Here is a 25,813-nt window from a genome sequence, read left to right on the forward strand (position 1 = left end):
AGACAGGGTGGAAAAGCTTGTAGTATCTCCTTGTAACAAATTCCAAAGTGTAGGGGAAAAACGGTAGAGCGCGTGTGGATAAGAAGTGATGGTGCAAGACAGAGGTCAGCCTCCCTCATGCCGGGGACACACTTCACATCACACTGGGAGGGAGGCTGATTGACAGTGAAATCTCCTCTTGTCTGGGCTGCTTTCACTCCAGGCACAAAGTTGGCTTCCCTGTCATATTACCATATCTGTATTTTTAGACGTACATTATGTTAGAAGGCCTGGGCTCTGTCTGCTACTGAAGTGCCCAAGGCTGACGGAGTGGCCCCCGTTTCTCACACGATCGCCAACGCTTTGCTCTGTGAAAGCTGTTCGATGTCTTCTGCCTTATGAAGCACTGTGGCATTCCTTGCAAAATAGTTGACAATGCCCACACTGTCCCTCTGTCCCACCTTCACGTACAGATCCCTCTCCCACACAGAGATGTAGCGCACAGCTGCCAAACCCTTCAGTGCAGACACTTCACAGACTGAGCTGAACGTGTCCATCAGTACTCTTGGTTTTGACACGGTGCTTGGCTCTTCTGTTTATACCTCATTGGCTCCGGTTATATCAAGGTCCACTAAGTTGGATGCAGCTTGAAACTCAAGTTCAGTCTTCCATTCTTGCCAGAAGCACAAAGCCAAAACGAAATCATGGTGCCACACGCTGTCTCTCTTGCCCAAATGTTGTTGTTGTCTTTTTCTTGGCGTTAAACATGCACAGGTGCTTAATGGCACTTCCGTTTCTGAGCCCTATAAGAAATACCATCTTAAGAGCTGTCAAGCATGGCAAGGCTTATGCTAGACAGAATGAATTTGCATATCTCGGCAATGTTGATTGGACAAGGCCCACCATTTTTACCCCAGTCAGGCACCGCCGTTTGCCTGTTCCATTATCAAGCCCAGGAGTTGTTGATCGTGGGGTGTTTTCTTTCGTTTTTTTTGCATAAGACACGGAACAATACATCAGGTTTAAGTAAGCTTGACGTCAGCTAGATTAAAATTATTTATTTCAGGGGTGTCGGTTAACTTATTAACACGCTTAATTTCTAAACTAAATCTCTTGCTCTTTTCTCCCTTCAGTTCCCCTCAGATGGATAGCTTCCCAAGGCATGGCTAACCTCCCATCTGTTCTGGAAATATAATCTTGAGATCTTTAAACCGCTCAGACAGATGTGAAAGATTTAAGAGCCCTTTTCACGTGACAATGGAATTTATCACGACATTAATTAGTTATGTTCCTCTTTAACCCAAGTTTCATTTCAAACTGTACACACTTTGCGACACGCCGGAAACAAAGGCGGCAGAATTACTGAATGACCAGGAAAGAGAGGAGAGGTGGGCGGGGGGGGGGAATCAGGTCTTGTTGTAAATAACTTGTCAGGCTAACCTCTTCGGCACCCCCATGTCAAACATACAATTCAATTTCTGCGTCAACATCAGCTTGGGCTAACCCGGTCAAGCTAATGCTTATTTTCTGAATGGCCTGGGGGAGTTATGCTTTTCAGCTTATCATGTTTTATTAACCTAAGCGCTGGGTTACACTCTTTGATTTATATTCTTTGTGAAACACTGCAATAACAATATATATCTTATATATATATATATATATATATATATATATATATATATATATATATATATATATATATATATTATATTTCTGAGCCATATGCCTACCAATTTCTTATATTTAAAGAAAACCTTGCACAATAAGACACTTTTGGGTTTTATTCTTATAGAGCAAGATGCATTTCACAGCAGATTTTAAGACTTCACGTGGATTCGAATACTGTAATGCAATCAAAATATTTGCATGCATTTATTCCCAATTGCAAAGAAACACATATCCACTAATCCCGAGTTCAGATTGGTTTTGTTACTCAGGAGTGTTTCCATATTTTTTGTTCCCTGGATAGATGCACAGTCTTTCTCAGTGTCTTCCCACTAGGGGAAATCAGTGCAAATTCAAGAAGCTAATCTTAAATTATACTGATTAATTACCCTCATAAACATCATTTAACCTAGACAATATGAATCCGTGAATTATCAGATAATGTTGCAGTAATTGGTGTTATGGAAAGTACTAGGTGGTTGCACCAGTGGAATTTAGGATTTTGTAACTAGTTATAACTTGTTTCATAAGGTTTCTTATAGCCATTTGTCTGCCACCCTTTCAATTGTGTATCAATATTACATTGCTTACCTTTCCTATTCCAAATAGCAAACAAAATTGTATATTTGGAAATGATACCTGTGCAACAGTCAACATCTGTAGTGTGTCTGCAATCAAAGTACTTTCATTTGAAGTGTAGGGAAGTTATTGTACATTTTGTCAGGAAAAAAAGGATTTGAATCTCATAAGGTTCAAATCTATGTATCATTTAATGGCTGGATGTTTCTGACACAAACAAAGACAGCCAGTGAGCATTGTTCTATGGAGCTAAGGTGTTAAGCACTACAGTGTGGGAACATTTTGATGACAAGAAAGCGTAAATGGTTTTGATTTGGCTGCGGGGCGCTTTGACATTCAAAGTGATCTTTATGGAAATGTTGGATATATGAATATCTGAATTTGGTAGATACTGGGTGGTCTGTCATGAATACCCACTACCCAGAGGCTGTACCTGGGTGGTGACTATGGTGTACCTGAGATTGGATTTATCAGTATACATGTGGGACATCTAGTACAATTCGAGAAACATGTTACTCTTCAGCTGTAGAGAGTCTGCTCACGTGTTTTCCCTGTAAATTCAGGTAAACAAACCTATTTCTAGCCCTGTAAAAACATGGTGGCTTATTTGCTATGTAATGCACTTATTATAAATGTAATCATCTGTGTCCTGAAATCGGTAAATGCTAGAAGGAAAGCAATACGTTGTTTATTTTGATAGCATTACTGTTGAAAATAAGAATTTCCTAGCAAGACATGTTTTGTTTGTCAAAATAAAACCACTGCCTTTAAATATAAATGTTATTTAAATATGTAAACACATTGTCAGATGTGATTTTCACTACATTAACTAATCTATAATGTCCTTTCACAGAACCAATGCATTTCATTTTTTCTGTCCTTTGCGTAGAAGTGGAAGTCGAATATCTTAACACCCTTTGCATTTATTTCTCCCTTAGTATTAAGTGTATATAGCTTGCTTAGTTTTGCTTGGCAAGAAATTGCAAGCTCACCTCCCTAGCTGGTTTTGGCTTTGGATTATTAGCTTAAGCTCTCTAAAAATATCTCTTTGCCTTATTGAGCCCCTGACAGTGGAAGCATCTCATACATTTTGATAGCTTTATATTAAATATGGGCTTCCTAGTCTGTGGAGAGTTGATATTCAAAGCCTTCCTTGTTATCTTTTACCTAGTATGCTGACCAGAGAACCCAGATAATTAGCAGTGCAAGAATCAAAGACTGCCAAGTTCACGTTGAGGAAACTGCGACTCGAGATCGGCTAAGAAAACATTTAATTATACTAAACGTATGATTTCAATAAATTGAATGATCTCTTCAAATTAATTAGCAGCGTGCATCTAAAGAGATCGTGTTATCCAGGTGTTGTTCTCCCTGGTGACGCCTCCTAATCTCCCTGCAGTGAAATAATGTATTACCCACCGTACTGGAGGGACACAGTACGTTAGAGACATGACCACTCCAGGAACAATTAATAAATGATGTGCCTAATAAATTGAATTATTAGACTAGTCTATTCCATTAAAAGTTATTCCTTTAGGAGACAGTGTTTACTTTTCAGGATAACTGCAAAAAATGGTTGGTAATGTTTGTTTTGTTTTTCCTCATCAGCTCCAATTCAGCTACAATGTTTCCATTATTGCTCTACAGATGTTAGAAAGATCCCACCTACTTGACTCACAGATCAAGTATGTTTCAGTAGTGGAATTGTCTTCCAGTAGTTACATGTACATTAGAAAAGAATACCACCTCATTTTGATTGCATGTCAACGTGTATACAATTTGAAACAATGGTGACATGTCATGATCTGTTTATATGTAAGCTATTTTGTCGTGTTTCAAATGTTTCACTAGTTCTTTATTTTACTATTTGTTTATTTAAAGGCTTTTTTCAAGTCTTCTGACAAAAGCTTTTATAACTGTCCCTTAAATATTACTCCTGTTTTCCAAGTTATTTGTCAGGGGCTTGATGCTTCACTGAGGTGGGGTGGGGCGGGGCAGCAGGGGTGCCTACGCTGGTGGTGGTAAACTGTAGCTGCCAAGTGGAGCCTGTCAGGAATGAAATACAGCAAAAGAAGAAAATCAATAATAAAAAAAAATATAGCTAAAGCTGCAACTATGCCAGGTAGCCCAGACACGGCTCCTTCACTCCCAAAAAAAAAAAATAACAGCTCTGTTTTGTACATTATTGCCACAAAGCACACGCTGGTGCCAAGTGAGCTGATTTGGCTCCGTCTCCGGTTCATCTGTGTGTGGCAGATTAATTGATGCATCCCCAGCTATATTATGCTGACCCGTGTTGAAGACAGGCTGGGGGCTCCCCCTTGGGACCTACTAACCTTATTGGGTTTTTTTTTTTTTTCTCTCTCTCTCTCTCTCTCTCCTAAAGGGCCACGTTGTCAACCTTTCCCCAGGGTCACACTTGAGAGCAGAGTGCAAGACCTTTCTGACATAATTGGATCATTTAGCATCATAGCATCAACCTATTGCACAGTACAGGGTCAAGCACCTATATGTATTGGTTTTGTCTAGTAAAACATGGTCTTACAGGTTACACAGAGGCTGCCGTGGGAGACTCCCATTGTCGTTTAATTTCAGTCATAATATTACCTCTGCCTGTCCAATATTGCTGTACTGTTGTACATTTACAACACAATTCAGAAAGTGAAAACATTTCTAATTTGGCTGAACACCTTTTTCTTTTTATTATTAAGTGTTTTCCACAGCGGGCGAGATGCACTTAGGTGTCTGACCTTGTTATCTATGCATGCCGCCTAGGTTGGAATCAGAACTAAAATGACAAAAAAGCCAAAAAGCTATTGTCTTACACTGCCAGTGCTGTAAGCTAAGAAATAAAGTGGGCAGATGCATTGGAACAGGTGCAGGCCTTTGGAATACTAATTGAAAGGTAAACAAAGCAGAATTGGTTCATGCTACTTAATCTCCAAAGTGGCACACAGCTTGAGATAAGTGACTGAAGAAAGTGAGATGTCTGTATGCCTAAATTGTGTGATTTCCTACACTCTCCTCGGCTCTATAATTAACTGTTCATTTATGTTTTATTTCAGGAGGCTGCCACTTTTGCTAGAGAGCAAGGCTTTGAGGTGAGTTGACCGACAATTGCACACTAAACAGATCCTAAAGGATTATTTTTGCTGATAATGAAGTTCTTTTGGACAGTGATTGATGTGCTATTATACTCTCCAGGCCTTGCAGCAGTTGCCATGGAAACCTGGCAGTCGTCATGGTTTCTTTGTTCAGCCAGCTCTGTGTTATGACGCACTGTGCTAGGTCTGCACCCAACATCGCCTACAGATGTTATTTATTGAATTTTGAAAAGCCTCTTGGGAAGCGGAGAAGTTGGGCATGGTTTCAAGCTGCCTCTGCAGATACACGGCCTGTCAGGTTGCTTAGTTAAAAAGCTACCTCATTAGCTTCATTACACTCCACGAGGATTCGCTGCTACAGTGGTGTGATGCAAGACTAAATTGTAAAGTATAGCAGCATTTTAATAACTGAATTACTGCCACCTGCGGTTTTAGATTATGTAAATAAAAATTTAAGTGGTTGTTGGTATATAAAATATGTGAGAATTAAAAAGAATGTTTCCAGGAATGAAGGAGAAGCCGTCGTTTTTTGGCACTTTACTCCCAGCTGCATAAATTGGATTCTGTCACAGATTTGGAATGCTTAGTAGAAACTGAATCGGTTTGAATGCAAGAATTATTGGACAGAGTTCAATTGAAATGTTTATCGTTTTAAATGTTGAGTTCATCAAAATATCAGATTCCTGTTGGTCTGAAAAATGTTTTTCCAGATTAGATGCCATCTACACAGATAATAAAATGTAAACGTCAGTACTACTAACAGTATAAAAATAATTTTAAAAGGACACATTTTTGTTCTACATAACATCAATCTAAATGTTAATATCATAAATGTGTAATGTAAATATAATGTGCCAAATTGTCCACACTTAGTGGAAAGCAGTTGATCTGCTTTGTCTGTATCTTGCAGAGTTATTAATGCAAGTTTTTTTTTTTTTTTTTTGTAAAACAAAAATATTCTAAAGCAGGCATTTCAAGTTTGCTTTCATAATAAGGAAACAATTATATAATATGGAAATGTTATTTCATGTATTTTTTAGTATGGAAGTATGTAAATTACTGTAATTATAATCAAGCCTTTTCAGCTTTCTTCTGGTTACCAGTTTGAGCCGTTCTAAATGTTTAAATATATACAGGCTCAACTGTTTAAGAGCTCAGCTAATAATTCAAGACTGTTTTGTTTGTGTTTATGTGCACTACTCTAAATCTGGCAACTAGCAAAGGCCAGCTGATGTATCCACTTGATACTCAAATAGATACCATGGTTTGTTTTTGTTTAAACTTACTCATGCGTGTTATGAAACAGCCACACATCCGCTGACAGTTACAGAATGCAGGCAGGCCAGGGTTGACTGGGGTGGCCATTCACTTAGGATTTGATTTAAGAAACTCAAAGAAATTACTTTCCAGTCATAGATCAGCTGGAGTTACCTGCAAAGACTGGTTTCATACACTATGAAAATCCCCACATTTATAACCGAGTGAGAGGCATCCCAACTTCACCCATATCAGAGGAAGACATTTTCTGCAATTAAGAAATGTTTTATCATGCTGATTTAAGGGGATTGGTTGGGGAATGATTGCATTTAACGGTCTTAACATGTCAAGTTCTTGTATTTTGAGGTCTAAGTATAACATTTTAAAGTCTACTGTATATTCACAGAGGTTTTGTTACCATCTGTGAGTGCAGGAAAACATGATTTGAAAACAATTGAATGACTTTTTGTAGTGTGACTTATATTCATTTATTTGGTTTCAAAAAGAGGTTGCTTGTCATTAAGCCTATTTACATTTGCAGTAGAGAGATAGCAGAAGCCATTATTTTTCTGTCGTTATTAAACCATCATCAGATCAGTCCCTCCATGCCATTTGATATTCATCTGTGTCTTTTAAATGGCCTTAGATATGGTATCTTGCAGATGAGTTGTAATTTAATCTTTTCTTGCTGCTGTCTTATAAACATATTACAATAGAAGATCATTTTTTTATTAGCTTTGATATAGAAACACTTTAGTTAAGCAGAATTTGACACCCTAATAAACTGTGCATAGTTGTTGGTGGGTAATTACCACTGAGATTTAATACCCTTCAGAAGAACTATGCAGCGGCTCTGTTGTCATCTTCAGAGGAAAAAAGTGGCTCCTGTGTATTAAATATCAGCACAATGTAGGGCAGATTTATTATTATTTTGAAGCAAGTAATCCATTTAATAAAATAAAAAATAACATAAATGATTTATAATATAATTTATGGGTAGTGAAAGTACATTCATTGGGGAATTGTGGAGTAATGTTATTTGATGTATATTATTTTTTAACTTTTTATGCAAAAAAGCACTACTATTAAGAAAGCAATACTAATCTGAAAAACACTGGATTTTCCTCTTAAATGAACAAAATGCTTTCGATTTGTGGGAGATCAAGTTCACAGCAGATATTCAAGCAGGTCCACAGTGTACAAGAGCAATAAAGTGCCTGGTACTCTCGCTAACACATTACTTCAGTGTGTTAATTGTGCACATTCATGTGCTGGTTCATTTTGTCTGTATCTGAAATGTGTTTAACTTATGAGAGAGCAGTTTTCATGAACTGCAAAATGTGAAATAGCACTTCAGACTGGAAAATAGTTTATGTTGGGAAAAGATCATGTTCTATCAGCTAGAAAATAATACGCATACTAATGTGTCTGGGTTTTTTGGTAGTTCATTAGAAAAAAGATATATATAGTAGATCAGTTCTAGGGCTTATTTGCAGGAGGTTAAAAAAAAAAAAAAAAAAAAAACGCCACAAGAAATAAACAAAAACCAAAGGGATTCCTGTGATCTAGCTCTAGCATGACAATAAAAAGACGGAAATAGTTGATTAAGCCAGCCCGTTCTGTATTTTTATTGCACCCTTGGGCTACAGACTTGACTGTGCCTGGTTTAAATTCAGTCACAGTGACAAATTGCTTTTGCTGTTGCCTGCTAACCACCACAGTATTAACCTTTCCATTAGCACTTACTTAGAGTCTCACACAGCTTTTTCTCAAGAACACTAAACCTTTTAAGGCTGATTAGAGGACATGTTTGGGAAGCGTTTAGAGATCACACCCTTTGGCTGGAACAAGGCACCATTCAATATCCAGCCAGGACTCCCGGCTCAGACCTATCTCCATTTGTATGTGAGCTGTGCCAGTGGTCTACAAGCTCCTATGTGCAGCTACAGCATGTCCAAGAGGGGAGTTCTCGGTCTAAACTTCACTCGTCGAATTCGGCATGTAAAATGGGTGGTTTCATTTCCTCTACACAAGTGTGGGAAACCAATATAGACATTCCACCTGCTTATAGTGCGTCTTGATGGGTTAATTAAAGAGTAACACTGACAGGTGGGTTTGGATCAAAGCAAAGCATACTGGAGAGTTCTTCAGTCCCCAGGCACACATGCATTTTCAGCGAGATACTGTACAAAGATATTAGTGTTTGAGAACAAGGCAGATATCAAGATTTGTACCTTTGAATCTCCTTGCTTTCAAAGAAGTGCTGCTCTCTCCTTTACTATCGCCACTAACGACTGACAGACCTACTCCCGGAAGGAAAATAAGTGTATAAGCAGAACTATTATCCTGCCGTTTCATAGAGATATCAATATATTAAAAAAATATTTGAGATTTAGAGCTGCTATTGTTTGTTGTATCTTGTTAAACTGTAGAGATTTTAAAAGTTGAGCTGTAAATCTTATCCATGCAAATCAGTAGGCTTTATTATAGCGTTCACATTCCATCTAAGCAGCTCTCAGAAGGACAGGTACAATTATGTTTATGAATTGGTTTCCAGCAAGGAAATTCAGCTATACTGTTATGGTCTTTCATTCTGTTCAAGACTGTTAATGCATCATCCAGTGATACTGCTGCATAAATATTAAGTGGTTTGGCTGGTTTGTTTGTTTGTTTGTTTTAGTTTTCTTGTAGAAAAAAATTATGTAATTTCCTTACAGCATGCTGTTTAGGGAATACCTTTGTTCATATCTCCTGTGGTGAAATTTCAAAACAAGAAAGGAACAAATGACAAAGCCGGTGACTGAATTCCTTTGAGCTAATAAGCAATAAATAGACTTTAAAACACAAGATGTCCATGGATTATCATCTGGGAAGGTCATATTGAACGGAAATAACGTGTATATCGAAGTTTTATCATGTGCAAGGTAACATTAGACATGCCTGTGGTTTTGTGTCTGTTATTAAAATGAATTGTTACTCAAATGCACCTAATTACAAACAAGACTCTCTCTTTGCACTCATGATGAGTTGTTTTTTGAGATATACTTTGTTGTTTTATGTCAGAATTCACATGTATCTAATAAGGTTCTTTTAAAATTGATTGAAAAATAAATAAGTAAATGTGTATTGACTCAAGATTATGAAATTTAAATGTCTGAGTGCTTAGTTAAAGAATTCCGGTTTTGCTTTGGGGAGATGAATGAGGTTTCCGCCTTATTTTCCTTTGGGTTTGTACAGTGTAGTTACATCATATTTCTTAGAACTCTTTACCTTATTTATAGTCAGATTGTAGCAAATGGAATAATAATAAGAATGTAATTTTGAAAAGTAATTATACTTTTTTTAGTTCCCTTTTTAACATTTATTTGTAGTAATAGATCTCATTGTTTCATAGGTTTAATCTGATAGGACCACCCACAATGCAATAGCTCAGATTAGACTGGAAACACTGTTTTAAATCAGCTCAGTTTGGTTGGCAACTTTAGTGCCCCCAGAAACTGCAGGTCAACTCCAGTGTTGACTGGAAATGGTATAAGTGAACACTTATATAGTTTGCACAATTGGTAGGATAATAACACCTAATTCTGACTTCTGTAATCCTGAACCTCCTTAAATTATTAAATGTCCATTGTTATAAGAGCATTGTTTTGTAAATGTTTTGTGAAGCTTCCTATCTTTTAGCAAAAGTCTGAAAACAACTTACTTCAAAATTTAAGGGAAAGAAATATCAGAGGGGTTGGATGTAGAAAACTTCTTTTAAATTGAACCGTCAAGGGCTAGTAGCTATGATAGTGAAATGACTGAAGGCTTTAGTTTGGCAGATGAACAGTGACAGAAACCAAAGTTGGATCTGTGCCATAGATCCAGATCTAGTGGCTCAAGCTTTGTCTGAATGGGGGAAAGGGTGAGAAAAAGAAGTCACCAAAACCACCCCCCACCCCCCATTTGTCAGTACTGACAGCTGGGAGGTGTAAAGTGTAGGACGCACAGACAATCCAGCCAGGGCAGAATTAAGGTAGTGGCTCGTTCAGATTTGACTCCAAAACCCTGTGTGAAGCTCTTTGTGTGTGTGTGTAGTACAATTTTACTTTTTATCATCTTGAGTTTTGAACCTGGAGTATTTCTAAAAGGCATGTTATGCTTTAGAAAAATAAAAAGCAAAAGGAGCTTTTAAGTCGGCAATTTAGACAAGTTGTAGGTGACTAAGTAGGTTTCACGCTGGCCTTTGAGCCTGATTTTTCCAGGTTGAGAGCTTGCCTAGGGCAAAACTAGACATCTGCCATCTGCCCAGTCGCTGCCCCACGGATCAGGGTGCTGTTTTGTTGGAATAGTCAGTCCTGGAGACAAGAAATTTTTGTGAGGATTTGAAGTTTTATGTTTTGTTTTTATTAATCACTCAATTTATGTACACTTAAAAAAAAATATATATATTTCTCAAGAAATGAAATTCTAGTGAGTCTTTTATATTATTTTCATCAGAGGACTAATATATTATTATAGACTATTATTGTATTGAAATGTTTTCTTAGTAACAGTGCACTGTTTTTTCAATGATCAATAGCTCAATTATGTACCCAATTCAATGTAACAATGGTTTTGATTTAAATGCATTTAACAACTGAAAGGATGAGACTAAATTTCAGGACAACTAAATCATGTATTAGTGGCCGAAGTGAGGCTTGGCTGTATGTGGAACATGTTCAGATGACAATTTAACTTTATTTCTCTGGTTCTGAATTTAATAATTTAATTATTAAAACAGTAATTGGGTATTTTGAAGGCTCAGACCTCGCTGTAAAACTCTTCCTCTGTTTGTGTCTGCCCAGTAGACCATATGCTGTAGTGTCTGCCCAACCATATACTTTGTAGTGTTTTGTAGAAGTACTGCACTGAGCTGAGCTGGTCTGGTCATTCTTGTTCTTTCTAGTTGTTTGTGTTGTGGCTGTTAATGCAAGGTGCGCTCTTCTTTCTACAGACAGAAGATATCAAGGAAATCGCGAAGAAGGCACAGAGTCTGCCAAAGGTGAACAAGAAGAGGCAGCGAATCGTAGTCTTCACCCAGGGGAAGGACGGCACAGTGGTGACAAGTGGTAGGATTTTCTGCTCTTATTTAATCTAGAACTCTTAGTGTTTTTTCCTCTAACTGCTTAAATACATTATAAACTATATGTGATGCATTTTGGAAGCATTTCCTCAGTTTTAATTCAGTCTCCTTATAAAGAGCTTACATGTGATCATTGTATTGTGAAATATCTACCCTTCCTGGAAACATTCCCATGAACTTTCATTAACAGTACCTTCTAATGTTTTATTTGGAAAACCTGGGATCTGAACTGTAGTAAACATTACCTCCAATGAGAAAAAAAATCAACAGATGTTTATTTACCCTTGCCATGAGGTTTGTAAATAGGATCGCGAATGCTTTCCCCTATCAATATGGCTAAATACCTTAAAAAGAGATACTATTTACGACCAAGTGTGCATAATTTTCGTATTTTCTGTAACAATATTTGAACGAGGAGGAAAAAAGCAAAAGCGAGTCACCGTGGGCTATGACCTCCTATCTCACAGATGCAGTATTTGTATCCAAAAGGCTGTTGTACTGGGAGCGATTGCTATGGTAACTGAGTGATGGGGGTGTGTTCCTTGGAGTTTATAAGTTTAACTGAACAGCAGAAAAAGCATCTCGGTTGTAGCTGATTAGACCAGCGGGGTTTGCAGTTCACTTCAAAGAATAGGAGGAAGGTGGGGGGGCAGAAAGACAGAATTAAACTATTTCTTCTCCTTGTTGTGTGCAACTTTGAGCGCACCACAAAGAGCCTCTACCGTATTATTTTGTGTGTTTTGTTTTTTCTTGTTTCCTTCTGGCTTAGGTAACGTCTGTCTATTCATAAGAGTTTTGTTCTTGTTTTTTTTTTCGAGGAAGGGAAAAAAATAGGCCAGCAATCTGAAAATAAGACTGCTATGTATTAATGTCACAAAGGCTGTGGAAGAGCTCAGAACAGAGCAGAGAGATTATGGTTTCGGATTACGGCTCAGAAGCACTGGCTTTGTGTGCAGCCATGGGGTATCTCTCTTCACCCGTCCGTCCGTCCCCCCCCGTCTTTCCCAGGCTACTAAAATACATAGCGGAGGGGGGAAAGATGGAGTCAGGTGGAGAGAATAACCGAGGTTCGCTGACAGAACCTTTGTCGATATTTTTGTCTCTTTAAAAAATTGTTGCCCTAGATGTTGTGATGGTTAATCATCGAATGGGTGTTATTGAAGAGTGGCGGGGGGGATTCGGTTATGTACTGCCTCCACAACACAGTACTAATCTGAGCTATGTAATCTCCCATGTCATTTTTACACCACTGTGTTTATCATACTAATGTTAACAGCATCAGTCCCTCTGGGCTGATAAGGGTGTTCCAGCCGTTGCTACTTGTTTAAGCCTCATCACAAAAATGCTATTAGATGAGCCTCTACTTTCACGGCAAACTGAGCTCACAGATCTGGAGAGTCGTGTAATGCTCGGGCTCAATTTGAACCCAGGCCCCAGAGGTTTACAGAAAATGAACACATCTATTGTCCTATAGGTGTTTCATGGTGATGAATAATACCTGCTAGCCTTTTTCATTTGTTCTTTATGAAGACAAAGTTGTGTTGCTCTGTGAACTTTATATAAAATGCATGATGAATGTGCGGCGGATAAAGAGAGTGTGTTGTGATGTCGTCTACAAAGGCAAACATGATAAATGTCAAGGAATTTCTGAGCCCTGGGATAAGCTGTACAGTAGCAAGCATAGCTAAATCTGATTGCTATGTTGTTATTCATGGCAGCCAAATAAATGTCAATATAAAAGAGAATTAAAGATTTTCATTTCCCAGAGGCGGGCCTCTAATACAGCTTGATCTTTCATTTCGTTTGTAATTTGTTCTCTTGTTGGGATGCAATCATTAGCTAGGCTCTGCGTGTCATGTTAAGTCACTTAATAATGATTAAGGACACAAAAATGCTTGGCCTATGGGGCAATTCTCAAAAGAGATGCCGATTTGTTATTGTTGTTTTTCCCCCCTGAATATTAAATCAGCCTTTTCCTCACCTCTTGGCATTAAATATGCTTATTGAAAGCTGCGAGAGAAGTGTTGTCCTTAATTTAGCATCTAGTGACACCACCGAACTGCACAAGGCCTAGCTGATGCACCTATTAAAGGACTAATTAGGCTCATTGTATCCTGAACCTTTGTGGTGAAGAGAGCTAATAAACGATCATTCAGGAGGGTTGCTGTATTTCACAGCTGATAAAGGTAGGTCTAGACCTTTCGTTTGTTCTGTGGCGTGTGGAGGCACAGGGTTTAATGTTGCGGGCTTTCACTTCAGCTAATACACAAACCAGTCCTGCCTACAAGTTAATCAGAACAGGAAAGATATGCAGAGAGAACTGAGAATGGAGCAAAAATAGGTCACTGGGGTTCATTTCAAGCTAAACTGTGCCTCGCATATGGTTCCTTTGCTGTTATGAAGGTATCGTTTGGAGTACTGTAAATTGAGTAATATTGCCTCTTACATATGTGCCGAGCAGAGAATTGCTTACAGCAGGTGCAAGCGAGCTTTTCTTTCCTCTTCATACATGTTTCAATCAGAAGGAGAAATCAACAGATCCAATTTTTTTCTTCCAATCTTAACAAGGGTTCTTACCAGTTTTCCTTTAATTAGTAATCCCTTGTGTACATTCATTGGAAATGGTAGCAGTAGTTTAAATAGCATGCTAATACGGCCCAGTACCACCCTGCAAATGTTGAGCTCAATTTAACATAATATTTAAGCCTATTTCTAAACATCAGGGCCTTATTCCTGCTTAAACTGATTTTTGTGTTACAAGAAAACAATACAGACATCCATTCATTGCCAAGAATATATCAACTTTGAAGATTTAAAGGTCAGAGAGTTACAAAAGCTCCTTAGGTCTGAGGAGTGTGCTCAGATTGTACACCTCTTACATTTAGCAATTTTCTCTAAATGCATGCTCAGAGTACCTGCACTATAATAATAATGATGATAATAAACTAAGACCTCTGTCTGCCCTGACCTCAAAATGATACAAACTCTTCTTAACTTGTTCATTAAAAGTCTATCCTCCGCTTTTGCACCTTGGCACAGTTCCAGTTCTTGCCTATCTCATTATAAATCTGGCCATCATGGTATTCAGTTGATACTTTCTAAAGCTGAAAATCTCTGCTGAATGTTTTTGAGGGGATTTACTTACCTTATACGTTCTCTTTTTGAAGGGCTTCCCTTTTTTTAATGTTTGTGAGTTTTAAGAATTTGTGCTTTGAAGTTCTACCTGTTTTTAATGATACCCCAAGAGACCAGAGTCTTGGTTTAAATGCATGTGTTCTTGACCTGTGTTCCATTGTTCAGCCCATTATTCCCTGACAGAGAAGAACACAATCTGAAAGCAGGCTACATTGGTTCTTGAGATATATAATCAATTTTAAGATTTAGGCTGCTATTTGGTAAGGATTTACCAAAATATTTGTTTTTGACTCCTGAAAACCTGTTCTAAGGAGAAGCATCTTAAAGCATTGTCTCCTTCACAAACAGGTGGATTTAAAAAACAAAACAACAAAACTGTTACATAAAATTATATGTATTTTTGTTGTTTGCCGATGGGGGAAATGGGATTATAGCTTCTTGGTGCAAATCCCTTTAGAAAAATAGAGACGGTATCAAGTTTAAATCATTGGATATGTATTGTTTATGTGTACTGAACTACAACTTCTAATAATTGTCTTCTAGATTTATAAAATGTAAGGTCTAATGTGAAGAGGTTTTCAATTCTGTACCATCTTAGAATGCATAATCAAACGCATCTGAATAATTACATAATCTGTTTTATTTGTGTTGGTGTAGTAGTTTGAATTTGCTAACTAGACAAGTTTGTGTTAAATTTTGCTAAACACCCCCTGTAAGTCTCTGCATAGTAATCAGAATGATGTACTTATGGGATTTTAATCAAATAAATTACTGTGAGAACAGATGTCACTTATGTCAGAATATGGAGGGCAGCCGTTCTTGTCTTTTGCTTTTGCTGTTTATCTGATGTTTAATTTAACATCAGTTTGTGACAACACTCAGTGCGACCCTTGTGCCCTGGTGTAGCTGTCACAAGGTCCAGAGGCTGATGTCAAAATGGGGATTAGGGCTGTTGTATCACGTCTGTTCCAGTGTAGCTCTTGCCTGTTTTGTTGATCTGCCTACTTCGAAAGTGTTTGGCATGTGAGGTTTGAAATGTTTTTGGTAGAAATTTACTTGAAAGAAGTCACTGAAAAATTGGCATTCCCCACCCAGCTCCACCCAACACACAGGCACATACAAACACCTTTACATAGCCACAAACAGAGATTCTTACACACACATACACGAACGTTTTCCTCCCCCTATCACCTCTGGAGACCTGCACCTCACACTTGAGACTAATTAGAGCTGATGTGATGTGTTCTGTGACGTCTCTCATTGTATCGCTGAATGGGCCAAGACCAACCGATCTCTCTTTGATTATGACCTCATCACTTCTAAATAGAACTCATTTGCATGACAAAACAAACTGAAAGATCAAATCAATGGGTTTTATGAAAAAAGTAAGCCTTCTGTTATTATTTTAAACAACAGGAACTTATATAATGGGTAATTGTAAAGATTGTCTTGTTCCTTTTTGTTCAGTCCATCACAATTTCTAACTTTCTCTTCTTGTAAGGAAATTTGAGGTTTGTGCACTTCTTGGCAGTTCTTCTAGTCACTGTCACATTTGTTTCAGCCTCCATTCAAAATCTGAATGATGTTGATAATAAGGAAACGGGTTTAATGTTGACTTGTCATTGACTTGGCTAATTTGCCAGGAAAGTGGCATTTTTGTGTTCTTTTCCGAGTCTTTGTTTGGTTTCAGAGTGAATGAAATGTTCTGGGCTAAATCTGATGTGGTGATTGACATTAAGTAATCATTTTTCACTCCAGGCCTCAAAAGACTGAGCAGGCACTGATGTCTCAGTCTTTTATTGGTTTAAATGAATGTCCTTTGTTTCTCATGGTTCAATGAAGGCCCTGTCAGTACATTTTTACTATTCTATACTGTGTTAGTGAGATAAACACATTTTAATTGATGTTTATAGATTCAGTCCATAACAAGTAAGTTTCAAATATCAAACATGTAAACATTCAGAAAGATGAGATTTTGAAAACGAATGGGTGGATTAAGTCTATTATATACTGAACATAAGCAGCCCATCGGATAGTTAATACATAGCAAGTGTCTCCTTCGAATACCTAACTTTGGCTGCGTATTGCATTCAGAGAAAAAGTCTATTTATAGTTCTACTCTAAATGTTTGTAATTATATAGCATTGCTGTAAATGTTAATAAAGTGAAAACATATCAACTATATGGCTGTATAGATAAGCTTAAACGAAAAAACAAATATGCATGTGGTACAAATCTTGTAAATAATTTATTGTAAGAAGTTCCTGCACATGTTGATAATATCATCTCCAGGAATGATAATGAGAAAACATTAAAGGTTCCTTCTGGTTCAGGCAAGCCTTTTACAACAGTTAAATCTGAGCTTCAAGAAAAGGGATCACTATACATTTTATAATAACACTAGCAACAGCCTTCACAGCTAAAAAGGTAATCACATTATTTTATTTCACTTAATGGTGAGTCTACAGGGAAAGATCTTAGTCATGTTTTAAATGAGCTTGTCAGGCAAGGACAGCAAAGCCATGACTACAAAAAAATAGAAATAGAAAAATCATCTGTACTAAAGTGAAGTGATGTTTACAGACAGACCACAAGCCAATAACAACAATGAAACAGTGTCTTGGCAGAAAAGGTTTAATTACCATGCCTATTAAATAGTTCTGCCAATCTGCTCTTTGTGTTTTACATTAACATAAAGTTGGTCTTGAATTACTCATTGATTTCACTAACGTTGACTTAATAAAGCCAAGTTCAGTAATTTGCTTCAGATAAAATAAGGACTTTCCCTTTTGATTAAAACCATGGGTGAGTAGTTTAGTTAGAGTGCAGCACAGTGGTTATAGTCTAGTTCTTCCATTTGTTTGTTGTATTTTTGGGGCTTTTTATATTAAAAAAAAAAAAAAAAAAATCTTATCAAGTTTAGGATTATTACACAGTGTGCATATATAACAAACCTTGCCTTTGATTAATGATATCCCAGTAGCCAAAAATAGTTTCATTGGTTTTGTTTTTGTATTGTTTTTTTAAGCTTAATGTAGCAATTTCAAACACAATGCAGATGTATCCTATGTAACAGTAATGGTTATGGTAATATACGTCTATACCACTGTACTTAATGCAGTTTGTTATGACACGTGGCTCCTGAAGTAAGTTTGCTAATTTCCTTAAATCTTTTTTCTTTCTTTTTTTAACACAAAGACAACATGTGATATCTATCATTGTGATTTTAAGCATCTGCTTCTTGTCTGTGTGCTCCAAATGCAATTTAGTGTTGCCATTGGCACTTCAAAAAAAGAAAGAAAAAAAAAAAGAGTTTTGGACACCATTTGGCTACCAAATGGTGGTGAATCCAAAGAGCGCACAGATTGTCCGAGCACAGCCCAGCTCGTTTCAGACATCCTCTCGTTATTATCATATCAATTGACGCAGCTTGTAGGAGACAAAGCAAGGTTATGGGAACCACCTAGAGCAGCATGCACCATTAAACATCAATGCCGTCTACATGAACATGTGCAAGTTCAGCCATGTTTACCAAGGTGGAAGTGAGGCTTTATGCTACTTGCTTTCCCATAGATTTAAACCAAACAATTTATTAAAAGCCTTCATCATTAGAGAGAGTAGTACATGCCCTAAAAGCTTTGTCTACAAATTGTAATAATTATTTTTTTAATATTTGCTAGAGCACTCATGCACAGCTCCCTGTCTAATTATTATTTTGAATTATAATATGAATATTTTATAGCTCTTTTGTTTTTTTAACAAATGTATACTGATATATTTATTTATATACACTTGTATTTATATTATCTTTTAGTATGCTCATTACAAATTTAAACGGATCACTGAAATGTCTGACGTTTGTTTTTGTTTTTTTGTTTTTGCTCCACTAGTTAGTTTGCTTAAATCCAGACTGTGTGGTTCATGTGTCTGGATGCTGACCGCACTGGGTGTGTTCTGATGTATAGATATTATACCGTGTTCTAATAATCACTCCATATTTATGTAATGACTCACCAAAACGCAGTCACCTGGAGCAGCACCAATGAGGCTGCTAGTCCTGACACTCGGCCAGCTGGGCCCGGCCTGCGCTCCGGAGAGAGAGAGGCTGCTCATTATGCACTGTTTCCATTTTCTCTTTAAAGCCCAGCTGAGCAGCGCCCTGTTGGCCAGCTCTGGGGCTGTAATCAGGCTGCCATGGTTTCCATCAAGAATACACTTCCAATCTCCTGGAAGATTTTTGGGGAAGAAAATACATTTTATAATTTTTTCCAGTGAAAAATAAAACGCCAGGCAATTAACAGCATTGTGAACTGTCTGTGTTTATTAAAGTGTTGTATTGTATTTGGGGGTGTGGGGATGGATTAAATTTTGCTTTATTATCGCTATAATGTTTATATGTAGGAGGTAGCTTCTTGCTCACAGAAAGTCACAGATGAAAACTGATCCTGAAAGAGGGCAAAACTAAACAACCCTGCATTATGAAAAAATAAGAGTTTATGTGCTGAAAGTGTGCTTTCTGGGAAACCCTGTCCCAGTCAAAGAGCTTATCTATAATGCTGGCTGTCCTACTGTAAGGGTATTCCTCAATGGCTTTAAATGCAACCCGTGTCTTACCTCAAACCAAGTACTAATAACTTTGAAGAGCCATGAAAATAAATTAAAACAAGATACACATTTCTTTCTTGCCATTATTATTACTTGAATTATGTTTTCCTTTTTTTGTCAGTTATGTGTTCACTACTTTTAGAAATGTAAAAGTAAAAATTGTAGTTCACGCTTTGCTCAGGCCCAATATAAGGTATAAACGTGTGTAAATATATATATATGTAAATATATCAAAAGATTTATATAGCCTTAATCTTCTGTATTAGTTTTTTTTTCTTTTTTTTTTTTTTTTCTGAGAAACTTTAACTGTATGACTACTTGTGTCCTTCAGGCACACTTGATGAAGCTGATAAATCAATGTGTCCTACACAGCGTACACACAGCAGTACTGGGTCTGGGAATCATTATTGTCTGGTACTATTTAGCCTTTTTGCTCTAAGTGAACATTTAATATATATAAAACAAAACAGAAACACTTTTGTCCTCGTCATTTTTCTAGTTTGCTCATTAAATTTAACAAAATTGATTTGTAAAAACACATGGTCTGCAAAAGGCAGGGCTGCTTGCATGGGTTTGATAGGAATTGTATACTTTTAAACTGCAACCCAATTAGTAATTTTAATCTGTAATTGTAGAATAATTGACAAATTATAAATTACTGTTAACATAATTTACATGTAAGATTTGCAGTTAATCATTTCAAGAGGGAGGCGGGTTAGCATGCTTCATCGGCAGCATTAATTAAGCAAAGTCGTTTTGCTACTAATTAGCTGATCCTAAAAGGATCTTCATTTTATTTAATTAATTATCAAAGCCACAATCAGCAGCTTCATTTAAAAAAAAATTCCCTATTACAAAGCATATGTATAAAAGCACACTCTGCTAACTTCCTGTTAGGTCATCCCCTGGTATTTGTTAATCTCTGGAATCTGATTTTATTGGACCTCAGGTTTATTCCACAGTGTGTATTTGTCCTTGATTTCTGACTACTTCTGTACCATATAAAATCTATTTAGTACACTTTTTAACATTTGGTAAATAACAGTAGTGGACAACTGTGAAGGTGACCTGTTTTGTTTTCTTTTGTTTTGTTTAAGAATGGACTAAAATTGAATTTATTTAATCAGATTTATTAATATGGATTAAGTAATCCATATTTATTATCCAATTATTCTGCCATTAGTCTTTCATAGAATTGGGCTGAAGATGACTTGAATGATTAGTGGGTTAAATAGGACAGTAAATTTATTGTATATTACTGATAGTCCTTAGTGGTATGAAATGGTTTATGCAAAATCTGAGCAGATTCCCTGGGAACCCAGTGGTGACAATGTTAGATCTATAATTGCCTATTAAGTACTATCAGTATCTGGGCAGAGCTTTGTGTTTTTTTTCCAACTGAGACCGTGTGGGAGCTATGGAAACTGTCTGAAGAATATAAAACAACCATTTCTACGGTGATGATGCGGAGAAGAATAGAAATCTCATGCATGCTCTGTATGAATCTGATATACATTCTTTATTTGATAAATACGATTTAGAAGGCTTAGTGAGAAAGTCATCCATTACCATAAAAATGTTTGTCTTCCATATATTTTGGTCATTGAAAAGATAGTTCTTATTAGCAAAGACTGACATCTGCACTCGAGATTAAATTATACAACAAATCAAATGTTTTCGCTAGGCTGGATGTAATTAAAATAAATAGTCATGCTTTTCAGCTGGTCTATCCAGTTCCTGCTGTATCATCTCGAATGGCCCATCAGGTCACAATTCTCCATCAGCACACAAGTGGAGCTGACAGCTGGCAGTGCTTAAACAAAGATGTTTAAAATGTGCAATGTTTTTAAGATGTAACAGTGATCAAAGATTAGACTCACTAAGGCACTTGGTTTGTAGTAATGCTCCAAACTTGAAATGAAATCCTCTGGCACGCTAATAAATAAAAGTCTCATTACATCTTAATGGATAATAATGTCATAAATATTTCAGCGTTGTGCGTTTTTAAAAAGGTTGTGCTGAAAATAGCAAATCAGATGGACTCACAGTGTCAGGGTGACTTTTCCACATAGTCGCAACTAAACAATCAGGGTGCTGTATGGATGAGCAATTCCTTTAGAAGTGTAGCTCTCCATTCTAGAATTAGAAAACACCACTAAGGAGTTTGTGGATTGTTTTTTGGTTTCCTGTACAAGTACTTAATTACTGTAAAACAATGTCTATACATCCAGAGATACTATGTTTAAGAAATTACCATCATATTATCACCGATAATGTTAATTTGAAATCAAGCATGTGTTGGAATGTGTCAGATTATTTCAATTTACATTTCTTCACACAGAGCATAATTGAGCAAAAGGTGTCCTGAGGTCAGCTGATACAAACTGATTTAAAATAGCTGGAGTATTGAAATCAATCTTTAGTTACTTTGTAAAGGCTCCTAAATGTCATGGTAGTTCAGTAAATCTGACATTTACCAAAGCTTATACCTTAAGCACTCTTTAAATGTATCACCAGTAAAATAGAGCAATAGCTTAAATGTGTAATGAAACTGTGTAACTAAATCCAGAGACATACATAATTAGTTTTTGTACAATAGGTTTATATATATACTGTGATTCCGGCTCTGAGATGTTTTATGATTAACATTGTTCTCTCTCTCTCTTCTTAGGTGATGAAGTTATGATGTTCCCTGTCTTAGAAATTGAGCAGAGTGAAATTGTGGATACTAATGGGGCAGGAGATGCATTTGTGGGAGGTATGTTTCAATGCACACATCAGCAATTTTCTGAAATTCATGTCAGGAGCTGTCCATTTTAAATGCATTGAGCAGCTGCCCTTAATCTAAAAATGCTCCACTCACAAAAAAAAAAAAAAAGCAATTAAATAAGTTCCTGAGCAGTCGGACTGTAGTTTCTGTTAATGGTAGGTAGTAAATAAGTTTTTAATGTTCTTGGGGACTGTCAGCCCTTTTTCTCCTATGATAAATCGGTGTCTAGCTTTATTTTTTTGAATGGTGTGTAAAACTATGCTTTGTGTTTTTAGAGTAATAATGTTTGAGTTTTTCCTGTAATTTCGTTGGTTACTGAGTGCAGTCTCCCAGATATCTGATCAGCATTCAAGCTGTTTCTGTATAGATGCCTATGATAAAGGCACAGAAGACGGAAATGTACCCCCTTTTATTTAAGAATGAATACATTTGTGTCTTTTACACTGTGGTTGTAGCACTATTGTTCTCTTAAAGGCCTGTTAACAGACTATCTGAGTAAACAAAAGAAAAGGAAGACTTCCCAAAGCTGATGGTGAGAAGGAGTGGGGAGGGGGGGTGGAAATTAGTGTAAGCAGCTGTGAAGCTGGCTGGGAAAGCTTTGGGCACCGAATCAACTGAGCACCACTGCTCTCAACATCACCTGGAGGAGGCTTTCCGTCCCCAGATTGGGCTTGAACATTAACTTAGCCAGGCAATCCCCAATCTCAACTTAAATGGAACACATTAGAGTTTGTATTTTCTTAAATTTAATTTAAATTTTATTGCCAAACTAGAGATATTTATTTCTATCATTTTATGGCTGCTAAGGGGAGTCTAGCCACTAGCTTATAAAATTGAACAGGAGAGTCATTGTTTTGACAGCTGCATAAAAGTTGCTCTTTGACATTTCTGTCTTAATAAAACTCATTGTATTTCTAAAACAGCAATACATGTTTGTGTCGCTGGTGAAAGTATGATCAAATAGCAGTCGTGCACAGACATGGAACATACAGGGCCTCCGATAACCTTACATTGATAACATTTGTCACACTTGCACGATACAGCAAAGAATCCTGATCTAGCTGAAGAAGGGGTGCATTATAAATCTTTTAGGGAAGGTCATGTGTTCCAAACACTATATTTTCTCAACAAAACTCTCTCTCTGTATATGAATAGTTTCACGTTTGTTTGATTTCAAAAGCCACCCATTGTCTGTGCTGCAAATGAATCCAAGCAATGCAGTCTCCTTCCAAACTTATCTCCTATCACATACTTTAGCTGTTCTTGAAAATAGAAATATTGACGTTTACCGTGCTGTTTGCTCTGGCCTTTTGGTCTCCTGCAGTTTATTTTTATAATAACCTTATCAGTGGGCCTCTCACCAAGCTCTCCCGGCTTCGAGAGCTGCGAGTTGATTTGTTACCAAGTCTTGCAGTAGCTGTTCTAGGACAAGCGAGACCTCCTAATAAAGCTGTAAGCATGTTTGCTCAAACATAGTATTGATTTTCTCCTTTTCTTTTTTCCACTCTGTAAGAGGTTGGAGGCTAGTACTTTGCAGTGTCAGAAAATGGATTTGCCAGCTGTTTGTCAATGCATTGTAATGGCAAATTGGAACGAGAGACATTTGGGGGTTGGGGAAGTAGTAGGATCATTTCTTCATTTTTTTTATGTGCTGCATATTTAATGTCTTGTAAAAAGTATAAGATACGTTTTCAATGTATGTCCTTCTTGTGTTTTAATTTATGCAAACCGGTTCTTATTTGTTTCCTACCTTATTGGGGAGCTGTCTACAGGTCATAAATACCCGCGCTTTTTCCTAAGAAAGGTTTATGGGTGTCATTATGACCCCTCTGCTTTTCTCTCCTTTTCATCGCAGGTTTTCTGTCACAGCTTGTTCAGGACCGCCCTCTGGAACAATGCATTCGTGCTGGACACTATGCGGCCAACGTCATCATCCGGCGTGCGGGATGCACATTCCCCGAGAAGCCAGACTTTCACTGAGGGCTGAAAGCCACTATGGGAACAACAGCTATCCCTGCCTTCTCAGAGACTGCTGCCTTTTTCCCTTTTTTAATTGACCCACTTCTTTTTCCACCGCCTGCATTTAGACTTCTGTGCTCCCGTTTCCATTCGTAATCCAACCGATACTGGAGTTCCACGTTGAACTTCGCCGCACAAAGACGTACTCATATGAAGTTATTCGATTTAACGGACTAATGTTTACATTTCTTAAAAAGTGAAATATATATAAAAGGAGAGCAATCTGTTGCTTTAATGGCTTTATTAGGTTGAAGTGTTCAAAAATTATTTTGGGGTGATGATTCAGTGTTTTGTTTCCTTCCTCTGCGTTGGAAATGACATTGAAGTCACATCAGATAATTTGTTTTTGCCAAGTGCACTCAAGCATTGGCATTAATCTAAGAACAGGACTATTAACAATTGAAGAAAGACTGTCTCGGGAATTGATAACTTGCTCTCACTGTGCTATAGACTTAAATGCAGCCCTTTTTTCCCCCTATATATATATATATATATATATATATATATATATATATATATATATATATATATACTTAAAAACCAGAACTGAACTCTTAATTTGGGTACAGGAGTATTTATGCAGGCTATGATCTTGCCATGATATACCAAATCAATACCTTAAACGCACACTTTTAAGAATTGTACAGATGGTCTGGATTATGAGCTTAGAGCTCATCTATCCAGTTATGTGTTTAAGCAGGGATTCCTCTGCATGCTAAACTCTTCCACCGTTATACCATCTTCAACTGACAAAATAAAATAAAAAAGATATAGTAACCATCTGCGTTGTTTACTTCATTTTGTTTTTACACCAAAATGTGCTAATGGGGATGTGTCGTGATTGCAGTATGGGCTCCTGCACCTCCTCGTTAGCAGAGGGGGGTCCGGCTCGGTGCTGCTCTTACTGTATTCGCCACCGGACACCGTGGGGTCCTGCCTGGATGCTGCGTGTTCCTGGATCTCAATTGCATGCCCGCAGGAGGTCATTTTTCTCAGTTATGGGATTAGTGGTTGCTCTTCATGGTTGATCATTAGAGGGACCTGAAAATTAGGCTGATCCTTGGTCCCCAGCTGTGAGGCTGGTGGGTAATGGAGCTGGCATTGGCAGGCACTGGTCAGAGGGAAGCTTGAAACAGTCCTGGCCCCTCCTTCTCGGCATGGGGCAGCAGCGCAGTCGGGCGGGGGGCTCGGGGAACAGTTGTGGGAGCAGGCCTGCCTGCCCCCTCCCCCCTGCCCGAAGTGAACAGGCACAGCATGTGCGCACTGTACTACAGCATCTCACCCATTATCTCACAAGCTGCCAGCCACACAACATGTCATTTTCTCTCTTCCCCTGGACTTGAACAGGTAATGTAGTGAATCTGGTCCACAGCAAAACTGAAAGCCAGACTTGGAATGTACAAATAAGCATTACTGAAACATTGTTCATGAAGATGTCTGATTTAATATGAAAAGCAGACACTAAAATGCACTATTATCCACCATCACCAAGCTTAGATTATGCACATAAGTTATGGCAAAAATAGAAAGGCTTTACTCATTATGCAAGTGATATGCAGTTGTCAGTACTACTTATACAACTCCTGTCTCGTTGAA

General features: G+C 37.5%; 1 protein-coding gene across 2 annotated transcripts in view; it reads left to right on the forward strand.

Annotated features, from left to right (window-relative positions):
* The window catches only part of adka (adenosine kinase a), a 122,258-nt gene extending 97,263 nt beyond the window's left edge, over nucleotides 1-24,995 (forward strand). For both annotated transcript variants that reach the window (XM_066693567.1, XM_066693568.1), the window contains exons 8-11: nucleotides 5,289-5,324; nucleotides 11,560-11,674; nucleotides 22,100-22,186; nucleotides 24,054-24,995. In XM_066693567.1, the coding sequence (XP_066549664.1) occupies nucleotides 5,289-5,324; nucleotides 11,560-11,674; nucleotides 22,100-22,186; nucleotides 24,054-24,178 (363 nt within the window). In that variant the 3' untranslated portion in view covers nucleotides 24,179-24,995. The remainder of the gene's footprint in view (nucleotides 1-5,288; nucleotides 5,325-11,559; nucleotides 11,675-22,099; nucleotides 22,187-24,053) is intronic.
* The last annotated feature ends 818 nt before the right edge of the window (nucleotides 24,996-25,813 follow it).

The sequence above is a fragment of the Amia ocellicauda genome, chromosome 20 (assembly GCF_036373705.1).
Source record: "Amia ocellicauda isolate fAmiCal2 chromosome 20, fAmiCal2.hap1, whole genome shotgun sequence".
Classification (NCBI taxonomy): Eukaryota; Metazoa; Chordata; class Actinopteri; order Amiiformes; family Amiidae; genus Amia; species Amia ocellicauda.